The 24,991-nt window shown below is 32.3% G+C and overlaps 1 protein-coding gene across 3 annotated transcripts in view; it reads right to left on the reverse strand.

Annotated features, from left to right (window-relative positions):
* The window catches only part of NBEA (neurobeachin), a 736,578-nt gene that overhangs the window by 592,237 nt on the left and 119,350 nt on the right, over positions 1 to 24,991 (reverse strand). For all 3 annotated transcript variants that reach the window (XM_058437671.1, XM_058437670.1, XM_032150485.2), the window contains exons 3-8: positions 21,249 to 21,349; positions 20,895 to 20,990; positions 17,571 to 17,692; positions 15,863 to 15,989; positions 10,148 to 10,267; positions 7,432 to 7,578 (exon numbers count right to left, since the gene is read on the reverse strand). In XM_058437671.1, coding sequence (XP_058293654.1) covers positions 7,432 to 7,578; positions 10,148 to 10,267; positions 15,863 to 15,989; positions 17,571 to 17,692; positions 20,895 to 20,990; positions 21,249 to 21,349 — 713 coding nt within the window. The remainder of the gene's footprint in view (positions 1 to 7,431; positions 7,579 to 10,147; positions 10,268 to 15,862; positions 15,990 to 17,570; positions 17,693 to 20,894; positions 20,991 to 21,248; positions 21,350 to 24,991) is intronic.

The following is a 24,991-nucleotide window of genomic DNA, read 5'->3' on the forward strand; positions in this document are numbered from 1 at the left end:
CCTGAAAAAAACAAGCAATGGGATAAGGATTCCCTGTTTAATAAATGGTGCTGGGAAAACTGGCTAGCCATATGTAGAAAGCTGAAACTGGATCCCTTGCTCACACCTTATACAAAAATTAATTCAAGATGGATTAAAGACTTATATGTGAGACCTAAAACCACAAAAACCCTAGAAGAAAACCTAGGCAATACCATTCAGGACACAGGCATGGGCAAGGACTTCATGTCTAAAACACCAAAAGCAATGGCAACAAAAGCCAAAATTGACAAATGGGATCCAATTAAACTACAGAGCTTCTGCACAGCAAAAGAAACTACCATCAGAGTGAACAGGCAACCTACAAAATGGGAGAAAATTTTCGCAACCTCCTCATCTGACAAAGGCCTAATATCCAGAATCTACAATGAACTCAAACAAATTTACAAGAAAAAAACAAACAACCCCATCAAAAAGTGGGCAAAGGACATGAACAGACACTTCTCAAAAGAAGACATTTATGCAGCCAAAAAGCACATGAAAAAATGCTCATCATCCCTGGCCATCAGAGAAATGCAAATCAAAACCACAATGAGATACCATCTCACACCAGTTAGAATGGCGATCATTAAAAAGTCAGGAAACAACAGATGCTGGAGAGGATATGGAGAAATAGGAACACTTTTACATTGTTGGGGGGACTGTAAACTAGTTCAACCATTGTGGAAGTCAGTGTGGCGATTCCTCAGGGATCTAGAACTAGAAATACCATTTGATCCAGCCATCCCATTACTGGGTATATACCCAAAGGACTATAAATCATGCTGCTATAAAGACACATGCACACGTATGTTTATTGCGGCACTATTCACAATAGCAACGACTTGGAAACAACCCAAATGTCCAACAACAATAGACTGGATTAAGAAAATGTGGCACATATATACCATGGAATACTATGCAACCATAAAAAATGGTAAGTACTTGTCCTTTGTAGGGACATGGATGAAACTGGACACCATCATTCTCAGTAAACTATCACAAGGACAAAAAACCAAACACCACATGTTCTCACTCATAGGTGGGAATTGAAGAATGAGAACACATGGACACAGGAACGGGAACATCACACTCCGGGGACTGTTGTGGGGTTGGGGGAAGTGGGAGGGATAGCATTAGGAGATAAACCTAATGCTAAATGACGAGTTAATGGATGCAGCACACCAACATGGCACATGGATATATATGTAACAAACCTGCACATTGTGCACATGTACCCTAAAACTTAAAGTATAATAATAATAATAAAAAAATTCAGAAGGAAGAACTTAGATGGGAAAAAAAAAAAAAGACCTTGTATTAGCTTGGTCTGCTATGAAAAAGTACCAGAGTCTGAATGGCTTAAATAAAAGAAGTTTAATTATTTGTAGTTCTGGAGGCCGTAAATCTGACATATGGGTGTCAGCAGGGTTTTCTTCTGAAGACTCTTTCCTTGGTTTGAAGACAGCCTAACCACCTTTTCTTTCCTGTGTCTTCACATTGTCTTCCCTTTGCGTGTGGCTGTGTCCTAATTTCCTCCTCTTTATAAGGATACTAGTCATATTGGATTAGGACCCAATAACCAAATGACCTCACTTAATCTTAATTACCTCTTTAAAGACCCTGTCTCCAAAAACAGTCAGATTACAGGCTACTGAGGGTTAGAATTTTAGTGAATTTTAGGGGAACATAATTCACCTTTCAACATACCTCAACTATTTTAAAAATAGCAGGATGGAGAATGAAGATAACATATGCAAAAACAAATTAACTCTATTTTCAGTAATTATAACAATTGGGCATTATTGGCATTGTTATTCTGAGACTGTTCTTTATGTATAATTACAGGATTTTCTAATCTATTATCCTGTGTCTATTTGACAATCAGTATCCTCAATGAAAAAGAAAGGAGATTTAACTTCAAGCAGGTCAAGTTAAAACACCACACTCTCCTGCTTTTTCTCCTTATTCCCTTGCTCTCACTCTCCTTTGCTGGTTCCTGTGCATCTCCTCAACTTACAAACACTGGCTTTCCCAAGGACTCATTTCTCAGTTATCTTTTTCTCTGAACTCACTTCATTGGTACCTAAATCCAGTCCTTTACCCTTAAATCCTATCCATATCCTGCCAATGCCAAATTTCTATCTTCAACCTATATGTCGCCTCTGAACTCCAGACGTTCTTCATTTTTACATTTAGATGTCTATCAGGCATCTCAAACAACTATGTCCATAACCTATGTCCATAACCAAATATTTGATCTTCTCTTCCAAAACTTATTTCTTCATAGTCCTCCCCATCTCAGTAAATGATAACTCCATCAGCTCAGTTTTTCAGCCTAAAATTCATGGGGTTACTTGCTCCTCTCAATCCTCTCTTGCTCCCTTACCCCATGTTCACAGTGACAGAAAATCCTACTGGCACTACCTCCAAAGTATATCCAAAAGCTGACCTTTTAGAGTCGTAGATATTTTAGATATGCTTTATCAAAAATCTAATCGAGTCTCAATACTTTCCAGAGCTCTTTCACTAAATAACTGCAACAGCCCCGTAACTAGTCTCCTATTTCCACCTTTTCTCCCTATTTACCAAAGTAACCAGAGTGATCCTTTTCAAACTGGTATCAGGCTCAAAACTTTTCAATGGCTGTTCCTCTCACTCAAGAGCAAAAATAAAGTCGTAATAATCCTCTGAAAGCATGTAATTGTTCTCTGAATTAATCTTCTTTGACTCTTCCCCTTGCTCCTTCTGTGACAGTCACAGGAAAACAGTCACAATATTCTTTAATCTGTGAAGTAAGCTTCTGCTAATGGCCTTTATTCTTGCTCTGGCATTTGCCCTTAAAGCTCTTCCCCATATATCCACTTGGCTAGCATCAACTTCCAACTTTTTTGCCTGCTTTGTGTGTCTCATAGCTCTTATCACCATATAGACACTATATATTTTTATTTTGTTTTGTAATCTATCTTCTCCCATGATACTGCACACCCTACTTCTCCAAAATACAGGCAGGGTTTTTTGTTGGTTTTAATTGTTATATCCCTAGCATCTAGAACAGTGCCCAACTGTTTAATGAAAGAATGAATGGATGAATTAGTGAAGGCTAATTATTTGTATTTAGTTTACCTTATCTGTAGTAGCTAGCATTGATTTATTTTGTTTTTCCTTTCAATTGAGCTTTTGTTACCTTTAATTTTAAAGATGGGTCTACAACATATGCTGTGGGTAAATGAAATACTGGATACATATTTGGCCTATCATTCAAGAAAAGACATGCAATTTTGACTTTGTTAATTTTGTTTTAGCCACTGAATTGTAGTCAACATCATTCTATCAAGACACGTTGTAAAATACAGTAACTTTTCAACTACATAAGTGCATTTATAACCTCTCCACAAATCTTTGTTAGTTGTCATATGTATTACATGTATATACTCCTAATCATCCAGGTTTTCTTCTTCAGTCAGTAATCACAGTCAAATAACAACAAATTTCTTTAATTTTCTTTCAAAAGACTTAAAGAATATTTTCACTAGAAAAAAATTCTAGGTTGACAGATTTTTTTCTTCCTTTCAGAACTTTAAGGATTTTGTTCCACCTCTAGCGCTTTCCTGCTTTCTGATGAAATGTGTACAGATATTCAAATTATTGTTCCCTTATCAATGTCTAGTTTTCCTCTGCCTGCTTTCAAGATTTTCTCTTTATCTTTGGTTTTCCACACTTTGACTGTAATGTGTCTACTTTGGTTCTCTTTGCATTTATTTTGGTTGGAGTTTTCAGAGTTTCTTCAATCTATAAATGTAAGCCTTTTACCAAATCTGAGAAGTTTTCTATCATCACTTATTCAAATATTTTTTCTGGCTCTTTCTCTTATACTGTGCCTATTAGACCTTTCAAAATTGCCCCATACATCTCTAGGGTTCTATTTTTTTACCCCAATCTTTCACAACTCTCTTCAAAGTTTCTATCAATCTATATTCAAGTTCATTTACTTCTCTATCATATTAATTCTGCTAATAAGCCCATACAGCTTATTTTTAATTCTGATATATTTTTCAGTTCTAGAATTGCCATCTGACTTTGTTTTATTTCATGGCTGATACTTCCTATCTTTTAATCCATTATAAGTAAATTTTTCTCTACCTCACTAGTTATAATAGACCTCATGTGATATTTCCAACATGTGGGTTATCTTGGTGTTGGTATATGATGATTTTCTCTTCCCTTGAGAATAAGTCACATTTTCCTATTTTTAGAAAAAATACTTTTGGATTATATGCTAAATTGTGTGACTATTACTCCGTACAATATTGTAGAGAAATTTTCTGGCCAGAAAGTTTCCTATAAAAGCAAAAAATGGGGATATCAGTCCATGCAGACCAACTCTTCCATATTTTGACTACCCTCCAAAGCCTGCCTGCTTTTATTCAATCTCCATAACCCCATAGATGTTATCTATATTATGTGCAGAGTTTACAAATGGTTATTTGTGAGAAGATCAGTTTGTTAGAAGCTCACCCCTCCATACAAGTATTGGAAATCCTCTGAAGTGAATTTTAATTTTGGAGGTTGTGTTATACTTTTTCTCTTATCAGTTAGAACTTTATTATGATATAGCGATTCATAAAACCATTGTTATCATATTCATAAATGAAGGAGAGAACTCAAAGCTAAATTTTCAAATATCTGGCAATGAAGACTAACTGCTTGCCACACAGGGTTAACATAACACTGAGAAAATATCTAGTAATAATTATAAAATATAAAAACTTTGTTAAAATCTGATTCGCAAGCTTATGTCAAAGGGCCACCTGATACACAAGATTTTATAATCTTGAAGACATTAAATAACCCCAAATAGAGATCCACAGTAAACTTATCTGATAGTAAATTTTACCATACTAGACAAATCTACAGTGAGATTTTCTGTATTTTAAATGTTTTCTGAATTTCTGTATTCTATTTTCCAAACTGAATGGTATATTCAGTTAATAAGTGACACCCTAACTTACTTACTCTTTCCAGAAAATAACCAAGTACAGAATATTTACTGATAAACTGCAATGCTTAAAACCAAACATTCGACAGAATAAAAATTACCTAGCACTCCAGTGACCAACAAGTCAAAATCATTTGTGACAGGCTCCATTGAATATATAGTTTGATGACATTATTTGAAGGTAGAATTAACTTATTTTATTAATTTCAAAGCCCGTATGTTGACATGCTATCTACACTAAGCTCAGAATCATAAATACTGTCTGACCATTACAATGAAAGAAAGTTCCATATAACTTAAGGCAAAAAATATAAATACTATTTTATTATACAATACTAAGTAATTTAAACTCCATTTGTGATTTATCCAAATGTCCACTAGTTATTATATTCTCTACACCTTAAAAATTCCACTGTAGCCCTCTACCCCTTCACTCACAGGAAGTGACTTTACCAAGATAATTGTGACTATAATGTGTGAACTACTCAGCTTTTCTTCTGTCAAAACACAATCTGATCATATGGATCCCTCCTTCCCTATATTCTCTGAATTTCTGAAAACAAAAAGCTTTTTAATATAAAAAATTTTTCCTGATGTCTGTCACGGTAGCAATTGTACTTATAATATTTACAAATTGAGAAAATGCATTTACGCTTGGATTTATCATCAACCCCCACTAACAACAACGGGTGCAGTGAGCTGAGAACTTTCAAAACTTAATAAAATACTCCCTGATGTAATGCCCAAATTTACAGGTATATCTCTTAAAAGTTCTGACTTTAGGTACTCTACTGTGTGTTAGGATACTAAGGATACACTATGTCACATGAGCTGTGTACACATGATGACAGGGTTACTGCTCATTATCACTGCTGTTAAAAAGAATGACAAGAAAGACGTGTGAAAAGAATACTACAAATTATAGAGTTTGTAAAGCTGTTCAGGACAAAGTTTGCTTCTTTGTGAATAGAAGAATTATAAAATTCTTATATTCAGCCCTTTTCCTTGATGTTGCCAGGAAGCTCCCATCAATTCTGAAATTTAACATTAGCAATCATATTGGATTTGTATTTTCTTGATATTCTACCTTTTTATATTTCATATGTTTGCTTGTCACTCTATTTAATATCATTCTATTAGAGCTTAAAAAGACACTGCAAGTATTTTATGAAACAACTCAAAGAACTAGGAAAGAAAAGCATGCAGCATATTAATAAAAAATGTGAATTACAAAAATATTCCTATGCAAGATCAACAATGGCAGAACCAGGATGCAAACCCAACAAAAAGACCCATGAAAGAAAAAGTAACCGTACAAGCACAATTTCATTTCTAGAGCTAGTAAGACAAAAGCAAAAATGATATGGAAAATATATGATAGCAAGTATTGTTACCTTGACATAAAAATAATAGCATTATTATTCTTCAATATTATTATGGTTATTCAAGTCACTGAGAACAAAAAGATCTTTTAATATGGGTAAATTCAAACTTTCCTCTCTCTCTCTCTCTCTGTATATATATATATGACATAAAAAGAGAAATACTAATGCAAAAATACAAACGCCAAAGAGGGAATATTTTTTAATATTTACTACTCCTTTCCATAACACAATCTTCACATTAATTATTTGAGTTCAATAAAAAACCACACTTCCATACAAGACAAGTACTCCTTCAGAATTATAAACACTTTGACTATAATGTGTAATTCTCTTTCAGCTCCAAGTAGTTTGAGACTTCACAATTCCCAATGTGATTTAAATAGAACCCTTATATACTCCCCTAGGCAGATGTACTACACATTTAAAACTAACTCATATATGTGCATGCTCTATCTTACCTAGAGTCTTTGTTTTTAAAGTTTAAAAAACAAAAAGAATATGATAAATTACATTAATTAGTTTTGCTAAATTAATATACTCACTACTGTACCTACTTCTTCACTTAGTGCAATTAAAGCAAAAATATAAGCTATAATTGAATAATTTCAGGCCCATGAAATATATTATCTTAGTTTCCTTCTAAATCTTTAACTCTTCTTTCCAAGTTACCAGTAATATTAACAAATTCTTTATTATGTTCATTATGTAATATGTATATTTCAAATTTTTGTATTTTAAATACTACATTAAGCAAAACAGTTTTATAAGATTTATTATTTCAGAATTGTTAACAAAAGGCATGCCATCAATATTAGAAAATATTCTGAAGAATAAAAAAGTTTATAAAAACAGTTGAGAAAAAAGCAGCTTTGAACCAAAAATAAACATATAATAAACATTGACTACATTCCAAAAAATAGAAATGACTCTTAAACCGTATTAAAGAAAGATTTTCACTAAAAATTATATTACACCACATTTTACATCTAAAACTCTTCATAGAATTTATAAAATTACAGTTATTACTACCTTATATCCAGGTCCTAACTGATGAATTGCAAATATCTGTGCTGGGTTGAGTGCTTCACTGAACACATACACGGCACCAAGTTGACCACAGAATACCCTATTTGCATCAGCAGTTTCTGATGATCCAAGAAAGCACTTGTCATAGCTCTATTTTTAAAAGTCATAAAAAAATGCATTATTTTTAATGACAAAAAGGTTTAAATCCTTAAATCGGCTTTCATTATCATGAATATTTTAAAATATAACAATAATAATAGAAGAAAGCATCAATTAAGACTTTATTATTTTAATAATAAATGCCAGTCAAGTTTTTTGGGAAAAATGATCAGTTACATGTTTCACACTTACGTTTAAGCAAACAAACAATAGCCACCTATTAAATCTTCAGACTTACCACTTTTCAAATATTATAGTTAAAGGCAAAAGAGCTTATAATTATTTATTTACAAAAGCTAAACTAATTTAAAACTGTAATGATGTATAATGATCCATATATAGAGAGATTGATCTGAATCAAGGGAATGACTATTCCAAAATTTAATCATGAACACATAGGGTCTAATTTTTTTATTCTACTTTATTTTTGAAATTACGAATCTATTCCTCTAATCCTCCATATTAAGTAAAAGACACAAAGAAAATCAATCCCTTCTCATATATGAGTAGGAATTACACAGAATCAAATAAACAAGAAGACTAAGATCTGCTGCTTAAAGCCGATGGTACAGTGCTCTCCACATAAGGAATTCAGCACTGAAGAAGCCAAAACCTTGATCTTTCCGGCCTCTACTTCTTACACCCAGCCCACCCAAACCAGGGAACGCAGACATGGCTCAGTTCCTTTCCCCTATCCCCACAGGCTACTTCACACCTTAGAACGAATAAGCAAAAATTATATATGTAAGAAGTACTTTTGGTACTTCAATAAAGTAACAAAAAAAATTGTGAATGAGGTACAAAAGCAAAAAAAATTGTCATCATTAAATATGCAATCTTTAATTAGAAGTATAGGAACTTTAACTGCATCAAGTATGTATATATGTGTTATTATCTAGAATTCTCCACTTCTTAGGGCACTATTGCGAGTAACCAAAAAACTAAGTCTTTTCTTTCCAAGATACTGTCTTATCATTTAATGAGTCAAGACCACTGGGGTTTCTTCCACTCTATAATAAAAAGACTGTGGAGAGATCTCCTCTGGAGAGAAGATAAAAAGCAGAATTTCATCTGTGTATTCTAATTCTGAAAACAACATTCTATTAAATATTTATTGGTTGTGGCTCAACTATGAGTTTCTATGGCAGAGAAAAGCAACTTTTTCTATAAAGGGACAGACAGAAGATATTTTAAACTTTGCCTGCCACACCTGGTTTCTGTCCCATTCTTCTTTGATTTTGTTTGTGTCTCTTAAAAAAGAAAAAAAAATCTTTAAAAATTAAAAGCCAAGATTCTTAGCCCCCAGCTTACACAAAACCAGAAACAGGGGGAGGGTCAGATTTGGCTCATAGGGTGTAGTCTGCCCAGCCCCGATCTAGGGGACAAACTGTGGACCATATGCACAGTGCTAGTTAAAAGAATACAAGACAGGATAAGCAAATCCCTGCCCTTTGGGAGATGAAAGCCTAGAGAGATGCAAACAAAACTGAGAAATGAATTGTGTTTAAGAGGTAAGTTCTTATAAAACCAGGTATGCTTGAAGGATTGTGTATTATTGAGCTTAGAGGTACTTTCAGCATTAAAACAAACCTTTCATTTTGGCTCTGACAGGCCGGAATGTAGACAATGGAAAGCCCAAAGTAGAGAAACCATAAGGACCCTTGAGGTTTTAATTCTAGTTATTCTCTACCTAGAATCCAACTGTGTCACTTCTTCCACTGCTAACATACTGGTAGAAACTAATATAGTCTCTTTGTTTTATTGCAATAAGCGATTTAAGTGATCTTCCTGCTTCTGTAATTTCCCTTCAAAATATTCTCAATCCTGCAGGCAGACTGATGGTTTTAAAATAGAAGCACACATCACTTGTCTGCTGAAAACCTTCCAAGGATTTTTAAGCTGAGTAAGATGTGAAAACCCAGGACTTGTTTGCTTATGAAGGCCAAAATGATTTCTGCCTAACTTCATCTCTTAATATTATTTTGCCTCTTCCTCCCTCTGCTCCAGACAAATTGCCTTTTCCTTGAACTTTCCTATTCTGCCTCAAAGCATTTGCACTCACTGTTCCCACTGAATAGAAGAAGTTTCCCACATACCTTGCTCGCTCAACTCTTCCTACTAAAATCATCTCTGGACCGTCTGGCTTCTCCCTTCCCTACACCTACTTTCTGTATCCCCAATTTATTTTCTCCATAGCATTTATCACTATGTAATTAATAATAGTGACTATCTGTTATACTTCTGTTTAAGGTCTTCTTTCCATATCTAAATGAGGGGTAAACCACATTTTTTAGTGCTTGATGCTGGAAAAGACAGAACACAGGATTCATGGTTTTTGATCCAAAAAACTTAAAACTTTGGCTAAATGTTTGTTTTTTATCACTAATTATGTCTTTTAGAAATTTTCTTATACTAAATTTAACAATGAAAGATTCATTTAATAAAAAGAATAAACTTTCAAAGTTTTAAGTTTCTACCAAACCATTTTATTATTCAATTCTTATTGTAATGATAGATCATACTCTCAAATTAAAACACAGACAGAAAAATAAAGACTTACATCATTTGTGTTAACATGCCAAGCCATATCACCATAAGATACCAGTTGTCCATTAACATAACACCGAATTTCACTGTTCCTCCATCGATTGTAAATGTGGACAATGCTGATCATGTACCACTTAAATAAAAAAATTAAATATATCAATATGTAATGTTTGGTTGTTACAGTTTAAAATGCAATTACAACGTTCATAAAACCCTACAAGAATATGCTGACAGGACTATTAAGGATCATCTAATAGCACTTCATCAAGCTCCTCCTCCCATTTCTCATTTCACAGATGATAGAAGTGGCACATAAAGAATATTCCTGGAGAAGACAAGAACTACAACCCCTTGATCTCCAGTGTGACGTTCCTTCCACTATACCAAGATTCGAAATTGTGGAAATACAATTTATTTGTGTTCATTCATTTAAAATTTACATTGTGCCAGGCACTGCAGATACCCAAGGCTGACCAGTTCTCCTAGAATTTACGAGCTAGTAAGCAAAATATATATGACACAATTAAACAAATGTAGAATTATAAATCATGGTGATTACAGTGAAGAGAAAAAGAACAGTATAAACTGAAAAAGAACAAACAAGGATTCTACTTTGGATTGCATGGTCAGGAAAGATCTGTCAAAGAAACAACATTTTAGCATTTATAAATAAGATTTAGGTAGCTTCAATTTCACAATTTAGATTTAGTAAATCCAGTGATAATTATATATTTAATAACTTAATGTGGGAATATTTATTAAGAATAAATGAATGAGTTCATATTAAGTGCCCATTTTATAGTTACTGGTATCAAAAAGCATTTTAAGTATCTCTTTTAATATGGATGGTTTGATTTCTGAAACAACCTTTAGTCTCCTGAGAGTTAATAGCCTAAAATCGAGAATATAGAAATATTTTTTTCTAAAGTATAGAAAAATACAAATGATTTGTAAACATTTGAACAAGTATGCTTTCTGAAGTTAAGGGGGGAAAATTAACTGGTTTCTCCCTCCCACCAAAATATAAACTACAAACTTTGTTCTACAGATTATTTAAATGTACTATTCGATTATTTCATCTATATTTTCAGAAATAAAAAGTTATAATAATCCTTAATCACTAAAATATTAGTTATTTCAAGGTATCTAAAATACTTTGAGCAAAATTCAATTTTGTTCATTTCAACTTAGCAAATAAAAATAGGCTGGGCACGGTGGCTCATACCTGTAATCCCAGCACTTTGGGAGGCCAAGGTGGGCAGATCAACTGACGTCAGAAGTTCGAGACCAGCCTAGCCAACATGGTAAAACCCCGTCTCTACTAAAAATACAAAAATTAGCCAGGCGTGGTGGCATGTGCCTATAATCTCAGCTACTAGGGAGGTTGAGGCACAAGAATCACTTGAACCTGGGAGGCAGAGGTTGCAGCTAGCCAAGATTGCACCACTGCACTCCAGCCTGGGTGACAGGGAAAGACTTTGTCTCAAAAAAAAAAAAAAAAAAAGAAAAAAAAAACTGTGTTAAAAAACTCAAAAAAGTCAGTAATACAAAACAACAGTGTGCTTCTATAAAAGCGAGGTCAGGTCAAGACATTTAACTATCTAAAACGCACATCCTTTTTTAAGTTTTTTCATTCCAGGTAATCATTAATTTACTGGAAACTAAGTCTTTCACTTGATTTGAAACCAACATATATGTTAGCCCTGATTAAAATCAGAAGAGAAAATCTTTAATGTATTCATTTAACAATTGTTTCTAAATATTACAAAATTATCAAGAAAAAACCGTAAAAAAGAGTGTCGAATAAATTTTAGGAAAATCTTATAGAATTTTACAAGTATAAGAATTAAAGTTTGCATATATTACCTTCACTGAATTTGAAAATATTCAACCAGAATGCTATCTAAATAACACAGAAGACACAAACTTTATATTGTGGAGCAAAATGTGTAAAAACTTTGCATTTCTAAAGAGAAGAGACACAAATAAATGCCTATATATAGGCAAAGATTTCCTGCCCAAAGACAGTTTTAAGATAAATACTAGATGTATTATTATACTTATTGGTGTACTTACTATAAAAAAAGTACTCATTCAAACAATACTTACCGAGTTCTTACTACTCCAGATAACTTAATGTACTGAGCAGGAAGAATTTTACTTCATAAAGACATGAATTGGATTCCCAAGTTACTAGCTCTATGGCTTTTGGCAAATTACTTAGTATCTCTGAACCTATTTTCATCTCTGAAAAAGGGGAATAATAATGCCTACTTTGTGGATTCCTTGTGAATATTATAAATAGATAACGTATGAAAACTATGAAGAAAAGTTCCCAATGTATTTGGCACCCATAAATAACATACCATTAACTAAACTGCTATTTTGTTTTTATCTACTATGTCCCATGATGAGGTTCGTTTATGCTAAAATTGATTATTATTTACCTTTCAGAGGCATTCATTCATTCAAAAAATGTACTGAGCCTACTTTATGCCAAGTACCCTGTCCCAACCTTGGATCATGGGTATATAAAGACAGACAACATACACACACTCAAGGAAGTTTCACTAGAGAAACAATTATGAGAATAGAGAGTATTTAAAATACAGATTTGGTAGTAATAAAAGTAAATACTATAAGTAACTGGGAAGGAAAGACAAATAGAGAAGAAAGACTATCATAAAAGTATTCACTAAAAGAATAAAATGAACTAAGACTAAGCTTGAAGTATGAAAAGGAACTGTTCAGTAGACAGGGGTTAAAAAAACATTCCAGGCAGAATCTTAATACGATATAGCACAGATGCTTGACAAAACTTTCCTCAGTGTGTAGGTTTAGCAGGAAAAACACAAAAACAAAAACAAAAACAGGCAAAGACCAGATTGTAAACAGACCTTTGGGCCTTTGCTTTTTGCATAACGTGGTATAACTAAATAATTTTGAGCAGGAAAGTTAAACGATCTGAGAAAATAACTGGCAGCAATGTGGAGGTGAGATAGGTAGGCAAGAGTGGATAAAAAGATAAAATTGAAAAACCACTGCAAAGGTTTAGGCAAGACACCATAAGCCACGGAACTAAGACAAAGGCACTAATAATTTTAAAATGAGGATGGGAATTAACTAACAGAACTGATACGAAGTGTTAACACATAAAAGGGGAGTCTAAGATGGCTTCCAATTTTCACTTAGATGGGTACGGGTACCATTAACTTAAGATAATTAATACAGAAAAATTAATCAGATTTGGAGTTTATCAAGGTTTGCTTTTGGTTGTAACAATAATACATGATAAAATTAAATGAATGAATAAACAAATGCACTGATTAATGAGCTGATCTCAGTAAAGACCATAGTACTTATTTACAAGAAAAGTAACTTTTCTCTTTCCTTGGTACACCAAACTGTACTCTACAGATAACAGACACAAATGACTTTTTCAATGGTTAAAAAAAAAAAGCCTAATTTTTGATCTAATATGCTTTGACTAAAGAAAATAAAAATAAACTTGGAAACTATGTGTGCATAGTGATATTATGTATATATAGTGAAGTCTGCATTTAGTTTGAGACTCAAAAAGAAATTTATAAAAGAAGGACACAACCAGTAATAAGGAATAAAAAGATCCATATTAAGAATCCATAAGATATGTATTATAAATTCAAGATATGAAAATAAATTGAAGATTAAAAAGTAAAGCATGATATCAATAGTAGCTAATATGTCTAGAGCACATATTACCATTAGGTAACATGCTAATGGTTTATATCCATTTTCACAAGTTCTAACAGCTGGTTAAGTGGTGCAGCTGGGAAAGCAAAAGTTTTAATGTAAAGATTTCTTTTTGAAAGGCCAGTAAATCTCTTATTAGGAAGGATAACAACAACTTAGCTAGGGCATCTATGGAAAATTAAAGAACGGAATAAATAAGAGAACGAATTTATTTTGAATAATGAAACACAGTAAAAGCAAATATTTATGACTTTTCAAGGTTTATGAGAATCTTCACAGAAGACTTTTTAAAATCCACATCATTCTCTGGCCCTGCTCCTAACTAGACCCCTTAGAATCACTGCATATTGAGAGCTTTACAAAGGAGAATGTGTTTTCCACAAGAGAACAGTGAAGAAGACACAAAATAGAAAAAGTGAGAACAAATGGGTTAAAGTGCTTTTTATTGGTTAATGACAATTTCATTTGGTTATAACTTCACTCTAACTGTTTGTCTGTATATTCTTTAAACCACCGTTTCCTAAAATTGTCTGATGAGAAAAGTTAGCTAGAATATTTGTTAAAAACACACAATCCTAACATGAAAAATTATAATACCAACAACTGTACTTCTAATCTATTCCACTGAAATTCAAAATAATTTGGCACTTTTAGCAAACTATCTTGGTCTCACCTTAATTCTAATAAAACAGAATTTCCAGAGCAAAGGCAATGTGATTGGTATTAAAATAATCAGTTTGTATTAAAAAAGAAAGAATATACCATTATAATGAATGAATATATTTATTCAGAATCATTGCTTTTTAAACCATTTTTTAAGTATATGTTAATGAATTACTGTTAAATTGATATTCTTTAATAGAAATGACAATAACTGACATTAAATATAAAGCAAATATTTTCATTAGAATCATGTAAAATCTAAACAAATTTTTGAAAATACCACCCAAAATAATATATTTTTCTGTATATGGGAAGACACGCATCAGATCATAAGCAACAAGAAAACAAACAAAAAAGATATGAAAAAGAAATAAAGACCTCCCCCTCACCACATTTGGGCTCATCATATCTGTTATGATTGTACCATTAATCACAAAGGGTAAGGCAATATTTCTGTTAGGAGGAGGCAGTGTGCCCTAAAAAACGTTGACAGTCTCACTGTCATATACCCAAGAAAGAACCCTGAACCTGGAAGGGGAACAAAGCCTCAAACATGTGTGATGGGAACTCCTATGCACTCTGTCCTTGTTTTCTTTCATCTGGATTTTCAGATGGTTTGTTATTCTGACACAAAGATGGAGTCTGGTACTCAGGCAGGAAAATCTCTCTAGAAAATGCCACCTCATTATGAATGAATGATCTCTTATAATTCTAATCATACAGTTGCACAGCTGTCTGCATTTTCTCTTTAGAGCAGTTTTTAAAATGTGTTTTGGCGTTGTCTCTGCTATTATTTGGGATATTAAGACACATTTCATGAGCCAAAACTAACAGTACAGCAACATTCCTCTCCTTGAAGCCAGCATTATTAAAGCATCAGAAATTAACAAAATCTTCAATCTTAGGAAACAAGACTCAGAACTACTAGGATTAGGTGAATCTCCCACAAAAAAAACGTATCTGTGCATTGCTTAATCTGGGGGTTTAACATTTAACTTTTTTTTAAAAAAGGTAAATATTTATAAATCCCTAGTGCCTACAATGGTATCCAATACTCAGTAAATAATAAGTATCTATCGAAAGAATGCCATAGAACAGATCAGACTGAGATAATGAGACAGTGTAAGAGAAATACACCACAAGAGATTAAAACACTGATCTTATAGAAGACAAAAATTAGACATAAAAGTAAAAAGGAAATGCAGACAAGGATAAGAGAAAACCATTAAAAGCATAGGAAAACCAGTGAAAGAGAATACTATAGAGCTCCTAAAAGGAGAGTTAAGAATTCTGTCATAACAGGTGAGTTATAAAAATATTTACTTTTACCTACCTTGCGTGGTTGAAAATCATATTTCACACAATGCTGAAAACCTTTTCCTTTGGACTTCAGTGATGTGACTATTAAACAGTTGCCAACAAAATGAGCAGAGTAACCAACTCCTTTGCTAGTACGAAAACTGCAAAGATAACTGAGAATAGTATAATATCCTCTGATAAAAAGAACTAAACACCTAATGGCTATTAAACATTCTTATAAAAATAAAACTTATTTCCCTGTACAGTAGAAGCAGTTTAATATGTGTCAAATAAAAACTAAACAAAAATATAAAAGGTTTAGTTATAAGTAAATATAAGAAATTTAAACTAGGAAATAAAAGACTATGACAGCTTTTAGTATTTCAAACTAAAATCTCAGAAATACTTAAAAACAAATTAATTGCCAACAAACGCCTACCACCAAGTAGACTTTAAGGACCATTTGCAATCAGCAAATACAGAACACATTTACATAAAGTTCACATTTTAAATAACAACCTGCTCTCTAATTCTGGTATACCTTTGAAAATAGCTTACAAATTAAAAAGAAAAAGAAAAAAAAACTTGGTCAGAGTCAAGTTTGATAAATAATACAGTTGATCAAGCAAAGCAGTACATTTTTAGTTTAAAAAATTAAAAAGATGTAACTATGAAATATAGTTGTTTTCTTCTACACGAGCATTCCCCTTAGCTGTAAATTTAATCACGATGTAGAAAAATGTTTATTGAAAAATGAAGATACCACTGAAATTAATGTATGATCTCCCAAAATGACCACTTTGAAGTCCAACCCCTTTTATGTTTGGAAGTTCAGATGCTTATTTAAAACTTGGTCTGATTTTATCCATATATAATATCTTATAATAGAGCTTAGAAGATAGTAATAGCTCACATATTTCTGTGCTCACATTTCTGACCCAGCCATTATACAAACAGCTTTAAATATGATTCTCTCATTAAATCCTATGGGATAGATGCTATTACTATCCTCATTGGTATAGTTGAAGACACCAAAAGTACAGGGTGAACAGTAGGTAGTAAAGCCAGAACTTGAACACAGGCAGTCTTATTTCAAAGTATTGCAAGTATTGAATGAGTTCATATATATAAACACTTACAATGCCTAGCATATAGTATGGCAATCAATGAATGTTTGATGTTCTTATTGTTAAGTATGCTGTACTGTGTATTACTGGCATACTAAAATTACCAAGCTTTCAACCCTTACAGATCAACACATTGTTAGGTTGATCAACTCATTCTAGTTGTCTACACCAAATAATTTTATCTTATAATTTCTTACATAGTTATTATCAACAATTTTAAAGCATATGTCAGTTATGCTCATAGAACAAACTAAGTGAAAAGGCAAAAATGAATGAAATCTGGTAAAAGTTTGGATTTTTTTTCAGGGACCAGCAATCCTCACTAAAAATCCCACAACTGATATACATTGAAGGAGACTGGGACAGAAAGTCTGTACCTTTGACTTTTAAACTGTAATTGAAAAAGAATGATAATCATGAGGAATATGACCTAGAATCAATAGCAAAATAAATGCATATATACATACATAAATAAAACTGATTTACAGTGTCTTCACAGTTCTAGCATATATTATACACACATATATACATATATTCTAAGTTGCCTTGAGACTATACATTTATAGAATTCAAGTACTTAAAGAAAAAAGTCCTAAAATTAAACATATTACTCACCAATAAAGATAAGGTTTATCCTTATCAACATTAATATTATTTAATGGATCCATACGAAACCAAGTGTTTAAGGTGAAGCCATTCTGATAAGGCCACTTTGCAATAGGAGGCAAGGCAATTGCCTACAAGGCAATGAGAAAAGGTACAAAAGTATCAGTTAAAGAAATGTGACAGCAGCTAAGGTCAAATATGGCTTTTGCAGATTAAATAACAATCAAAGTATAAATACCAGAAAATCACAAACAAATCCATAAAATAAAGCTAGCATTTTATTAAAACAATCTCAGTACACCTAAATAGTATTTGTTGATTACAGAAACATTCAATTTTCAAATACTCAGTGAATTAGATTTTATCTCTAGGTTACATAGCGGGTTTCAGACTATACTCCAAGAAGTCCCCATCTAGTTTCATCAGTATACAGTCTCTTACACATAAGCCTCCCAATTTCAGTTTTCTATGGTTTATGCTAGGTTTTTAGTAGTAATCCATTTGGTTAAAGGAGATTGAATATTTAAAGCCAAAAATGACTGAGCTAGAAAATGTTAATGGAATCAATATTGAAGAAATGCAAGCATTAAGAGATAATGTTCATAATGCTAACAACATTGAAACCAAGAAAGGCAAGGTATGACATTTATTACTCAGAAACTTAACCACTGATATTTATAACCAAAAAGGATTCAGATCCATTCATAAGCAGAAAAGGAGTAATATAGGACTCCCTTGAAAATAGCAATCAAATAAAATGTAGCCATTCTAAGGAATAAATAAGTAGCTGATTATTTCACCTGACTTCAAGAAACATCTGAATGGATTTATTTATTTTCCTAGACTTTATCCAAATTCTACCTAAAAGATAATTACCCATTATGATTTTAAAATTAATCTGTTCCTCAAACAGATTCTTCATGTTGCTGACAATGGCCTTTCTCAAATACAACACGGATCTTCCATGTCAAAAATCTTCTGCATTCAGAATAAAATTTAAATTTCTTCAGGTTATACAAGACTTCCCACATGCTATGGCTCCAACAAACCTTCTGATTTTATCCTCCTCTACTACCCAACCCCACATTCCAAAGTATATCTAAATATACCAGCTATTCCACTAGTTCTTTTACAGTTCCTCTTCCTATACATCATGTTGCTTCTATCCAAATCATTCTTCCTTCCAACAAAATCTCATTTATTCTTTAACAGCAGACTAGTATGTTCCTCATCTGTGAAGCTTTTCTGGACTTCAACCTAGCATGGTCTCTTTTTACAATTGTGTTCCCATAGTTCTGAGTACCTAAATCTACAGTATCATTTATAATTCTCATTGTAACAAGCTGTATTTGCATATCTAGCCATCAGAGTTCTTCAAGAGTAAGGAATGTAATCTACTCCAAGCATAATGACTGAAGATGTAGGTGGCCAATAAATAATCTCAAAGTAGTCAAAGATTTCTAAGTGCTTGCTGTTAAAAAAAAATACACATACACACACATACGTGCAAATGCTCACACACACAGACACATACACACACACACAGACACACATACACTATTTCAAATGAAGAGTTAAACCCTATACTAACCTTTCGGATTTTAGTATTTAAGCAATTAGTTCAGGCAGTTTTATTACCATACAATATAAATAACATTTTATTATCAAACAATATATAACTTTTCTTGACTTTTTAAGACAGGGAATATTTTACCTTGATCTAATAGATGAACTTACATTCCAAATATATAATGAACTCTTAGGATAATAAAAACAACCAAATTTTTTAAATGAACAGAAGATTTGAACAGAAATATCACAAATGAAGACATAAGAATGGCCAATAAACACATGAAAAAATGCTCATCATCATCAGTCATGAATAAAATGCAAAATTAAACTATGATGAGGTACCACTACAGTAGATTCCCTCTTATCTGTGGTTTCATGGTTTCAGTTACCCATGGTCAACCACAGTCCAAAAACAGGTGAGTACAGTACAGTAAGATATTTTGAGAGAGAGACAAAAGGAAGGGGAGGGAGGGAGACACAACACTCACAAAAGTTTTACTATAATATATTGCTATAATTGTTATATTTTATTATTGTTGTTGTTAATCTCTTACTGTGCACAGTTTGTAATTTAAACTTTATCACAGGTATGTATGTAGAGGAAAAAGCCATAGTATGTATTATATACATAGTTCAGTACCATCCACAGTTTCAGGTATCTACTGAGCCAGTCTTAGAATATATCCCCCATGGATAAGGTGGAACTACTGTACATAACCATTTAAATGCCTCAAATTTAAAAGACTGAAAATATCCAGGGTGCAGATCAAGTGGGACTCTCATACACTGCTTATAGGAATGTACAATGTTCTAATACAGAAAACAAGTAGACAGTTTCTCATGAAAGTAAACAGGCAGTTACCATAAAATCCAGCAATCTCACTCAGGTATTTAATCGAAAGATAAGAAAACATATGTCCATAGAAAGACCTGTGCTCAAATGTTCACAGCAATTTTATTTATAACAGCTAAAAACTAGAAACCCAAAAGTCCATCAACTAGTGAATGGATAGGATGGATAAACTGTGGTATATCCATAAAATGCAATACTACTCAAAAAAAGAGAGAAGAGAATAAAAGTAATTAAAACTACAACATGGAAAAATCTCAAAAGTATCATGTAAGTGAAAGAAGCCTGACACAAAAGACTATATACCAGGCCGGGTGCGGTGGCTCACACCTGTAATCCCAGCACTTTGGGAGGCCTAGGTGGGCAAACAGGAGGTTAGGAGTTTGAAAGCAGCCTGGCCAACATGGCGAAACCTGCCTCTACTAAAAATACAAAAAATTAGCTGGATGTGGTGGTGGGTGCCTCTAGTCCCAGCTACTCGGGAGGCTGAGGCAGGAGAATTGCTTGAACCCGGGAGGCAGAGGTTGCAGTGAGCCGAGATCACGCCACTGAACTCCAGCCTAGGTGACAGCAACGCTCCGTCAAAAAAAAAAAAAAAAAAAAAAAACACTGTATACTGTATGATTTTATTTATGTGACAATCTAGAAAAGGCAAAACTATAGGAACACAAAGTAAATCAGAGGTAGTAAGGAGTGGGGATGGGTAGAGGGCCATGTCTTCCAACAGGCACTAAGGAATTTTTGGGAGTGATGAAATTGTTCAAATCATTATATAGTAGTGGTTGTATGACTTCCAAACTCATTAAGTTGTGCTTTCTAAACTGGTAAATTTTATTATATGTAAATTAAACCTTACTAAAGTTGACCTAAAAGTAAATAAATAAAAATCAGCACATGTATTTAAAACTTACCGCAGCACTACAACCAGGGAAATTGAAAAAAGTATCAGGACCGTGTCTCTGTGGCATCTGATTAAGAACTGATAATAATTTTACTGCATGTCTTGGCTGGGGAAACAATAAAAGAAAGAAATGTCATTGTACAAATTTAGCAATCATACTTAATATACCATGTTAGCCATTGGACTGTTTTCTAACTAGAGAGAAAAATTAATTTTAAATCATTTACAAAACATTTACTAAATCATTTAAGAAGAAAGCCATTTCCATTAAAAATTCAAGTATATAGCTCTCTAGAGATAAACTTTTGAACATTAAGTATTACTGGACTGATACTGAATACCTTTCCCTCTGACCACAGCTTACCCAGATTCCACTTTCTCCTCGAAGCATGCTGAACAAAAGCTTCAACTCCTTGACAGTGATGCTGTAGCTGGCAAGAACCCCCAACATATCAACTAGAAGATCTTCAAAGGAAAATAAAGTTATTCTGAACTCTAGTCATGAGCTGCCATCTGTCAAGGTAATATACTTTTTGAAAGATAAAAGTTATCATTGTCATCTCTCTCTCTCTATATATATGTATCTAATACAGCTAAATGTCCTCATGAATAGCCACTCCAATTAACAATTTTTAACTATTAAATAACCAAAAGAATTTATTTGAATTACATTATTTTCCCCCATTAAATTACCACCTCAATTAAGCTGTCTTAGCAGAAATGTAAAATAGATTTTATATATTCCCAGAACACACACACACACACACACACACACACACACACACACACACACCACAACACAGCCTGCTGTGTGCAGGGAAAGGTAGGCAAAATATGCAAACGCACAAAGATTTTAAATTGCCAACTGGTTATTGTCAAATGAAAAAGTAACAGCTGACTATATTGTCTTTCAGAATTATCTATTCTTAATATATTCTTGGTATATTCCTTGGCCCATTAGCAATTTTTACCAGTTACTCCAGGTGAGACATTATTCCAAGTGGTTTACAGATACTAACCTCACAAATTCTCCTAACAAGCCTATGAGGTAAGTACCATTATTATCCCCTTTTAAAATCAGTAAATTGTGGCACAGATAATTTATTCCCATTGCCCAAGAACACAGACCTAGCAAATGGTAGAATCAGGATTCAAACCCAGACAGTATAGCTTCAGAACCCGCACTCTTACACACTAGTCTATAAGTAGAAGTGTAATTTAAATACATTACTAGTGGTATCCATCATGCTAGTGTGAGTGTTTATGTGCATATAACAGACACACCAGCACACCTAGTAATGAGAAAAATTATACATTTAATCTCTTGTCTCTGATTGCTTTCTCTACATATTGTGATTAGTACTTCTTCTGTCAGTTCTTTGCAAGAAATTGAATATCTAAACATTTATACTTCATTTTCTCAATTTCTAAAGCATTTCTTAAGAATGAAACATGCTACAAAGGTTATTACAAAGCAATACACATATATATTCTAAAAGCTTATAATCAATTAATAAAAAGGTTAGGTTAAGGTAAGTTGAAATATTTAGTACTGATATATAATGTATATTATTCAATATCATATCACAGATTAATAACTGGAATTTGAGACTTAAAAAAAATTTGTCATTTGTATATTTCAAAATTGAAACTTAGTACGCTTATTTTCATCAATTAATAATCAATTAATAATTAAATAATTTTATTTAACACGCAAGCAATCTCTATGATAAAATTGTGACAGCGGATATGCCACTTTCAGAGTGATATTTTAATGAAATAAAACATGTAATCACTGAAGCAACAAAAATGTATTAAAATATTAGTACATATAGGTCAAAAAGTGTGTTTCTATAAAAAAATTTAAGTACTATAAAAACCCTAAGCTTATATGAAGTATTTTTTTCTTAGTCCATTTAATGCTGCTATAATACGAAGTATTTTTAAGCAATTAGCTGCAATGGCAACCTTTACAGAAGATTTCTTAAAGGTTTACATGAAATACTTTTAGAAAAACTTTAAAAAATATTTGCAACGTTTAAATTTTTTCAGGTTATACAAGACTTCATCTTTATCTTAACTCCCATGTATGTCACAAAAAGTAATCTATTAAATTTGTATTTAATTAGAAATTTTTAAAAATTCCTTGCATATTGTATATGTAACACAACCAAGCAGTTCAGTTTAATTCTATTACAGAAGGTCTTTTCTGGTGAACAAGATTAAAAGTAATCAGAAATTATTTTAGATAGAGAAAAAATACGAATTACTTATATATTGTATATGTAACACAACCAAACAGCTCAATTTAATTTTATTATAGAAAGTCTTCTTTTCTGGAGAACAAGATTGAAAGTAATTAGAAATGATTTTTTAAAAGAAAAAATACTAAGACCATGAAATTTTCTTATCAATTTGCTATAAATGTTTAATTTAGCCACCTCCTAGTGACAATTTTACTACATTATTAAATAAAAAGTACCCCCATTGAATTTAACATACTACAATACATTCAGATATGAACTGTTAGCAGTGTTTTGGTGGCTACTGGTTCTTCCTTAGTATAATATTTAAAGTTTAATTTCCCTATTAAAAAGCAAGACAGAGGTATTTTTCTGACATTTATTCTCTTTTCTCATATCCTTCCATCATTAAGCTCTTTTGAAGGGAAATGCTAGAAATTACAAAAAGTGAAAATTTTGTGTTATTATTACTGAGAAAAAGATAAGAGAATTAAGGAGCTTTATGTAATAGCAATGTCAAGATATGAACTTCTATAGTACAATCATCCTCACTGTCACTTTTACATTTCAGTGCTGATGAATTATGTACCAGTAAACTACTATGCATGTAATTTTGGCTCATTCTCTAAACTGCACTCCATAGAGTAGGAGCCAATTTACAAAAAAGAAATTAAGAGCTTAAGCTCAGATATAAGAATTAAAAGATCATATGATGTTCTATAAAACATGTACACATAAGTCTATATTAATAAATTCCTATTAAGTAACTCTAGAATTTATAGAAACGCTATTACTATATCTTTATTAAAAAGGTATTTTAAGAAATAGATGTCTGAATCTCATTTTTCATCAAGTTAGCCATCAGTACCCAAAACAGGACTGCTAAATCATTCTAAAAAAAGATATATGCCACCCTGAAGGTAATTAGAGATGATTTTTAATAAATTTTCTCAGAAAATCAAATTTTTTGAAATATTTAAATTCAAAGCATTCTTTTTGCAATTTTGCATTCTTTTTAAACCCATTTTTCATTCCATTCTTTCTTGTTTAATGTTTTGTTCCATAAATTTTAAAAATAATTAAATGCATAAGCCAAAATGTTAAAAGAGTATTCTCTGGTATCTGAACTACTTTCCAGGATCAGGTATAACACTGTGGAGGGTAATATCAGCACTTTTATAATTATGAAAATGCTTTTATGTCAGAAGATACTTAGGCTGAAGATTCATGGCTTACAAAAAATAAACATTTCAAACTTTAAACTTATTTTCTGGAATGATATTTGCTCTGGAATAATATTCAAAACACTTTTCTGAAATGCATCTAGCCACACAGGAGAATGAGTGTGCAAGGTAGTAAAGGGTTGGTGGTGAAAAAATTATAGATTTCAAAGATATTGTTTGAAATCACCCAAACAAGCAAAACATTAGTATTTTTATCTTGAAATTCTTGGTGAATTTTATGTTCTAGCCCATAATATATTAGTTTATTTTAATACAAAAGTTTCTTCCAAAATGGACATGTCCAAAAAATACACCATGCTTATCTAAGGCTTTTAGTACCTCCTGTCATAGTTGCATATATGCCAGATTGAGGGGCACTGAACTAGAAGAATTTGGTAAAATGCTCATTATACAGAACTGTAATACCTATCGTGGTATTTTAATTATGTAAAAACTTAATGAAATACTACATAAAAAAATACTGTTTATTTTTCTGATAGATTTCATAGCACTCCATGGTACTGAGATTTTCTAAAATTTAGAAAATAACATTAGTAATTATGTTTGTCTACTATAGTATGTTTTTCTTCTTCCACTCTTCAGGTTTTCCATTAATAGAAAAGTAAAATTTCCATACATTT

The sequence above is a fragment of the Hylobates moloch genome, unplaced genomic scaffold, assembly GCF_009828535.3.
Source record: "Hylobates moloch isolate HMO894 unplaced genomic scaffold, HMol_V3 SCAFFOLD_4, whole genome shotgun sequence".
In the NCBI taxonomy this organism is placed as follows: domain Eukaryota; kingdom Metazoa; phylum Chordata; class Mammalia; order Primates; family Hylobatidae; genus Hylobates; species Hylobates moloch.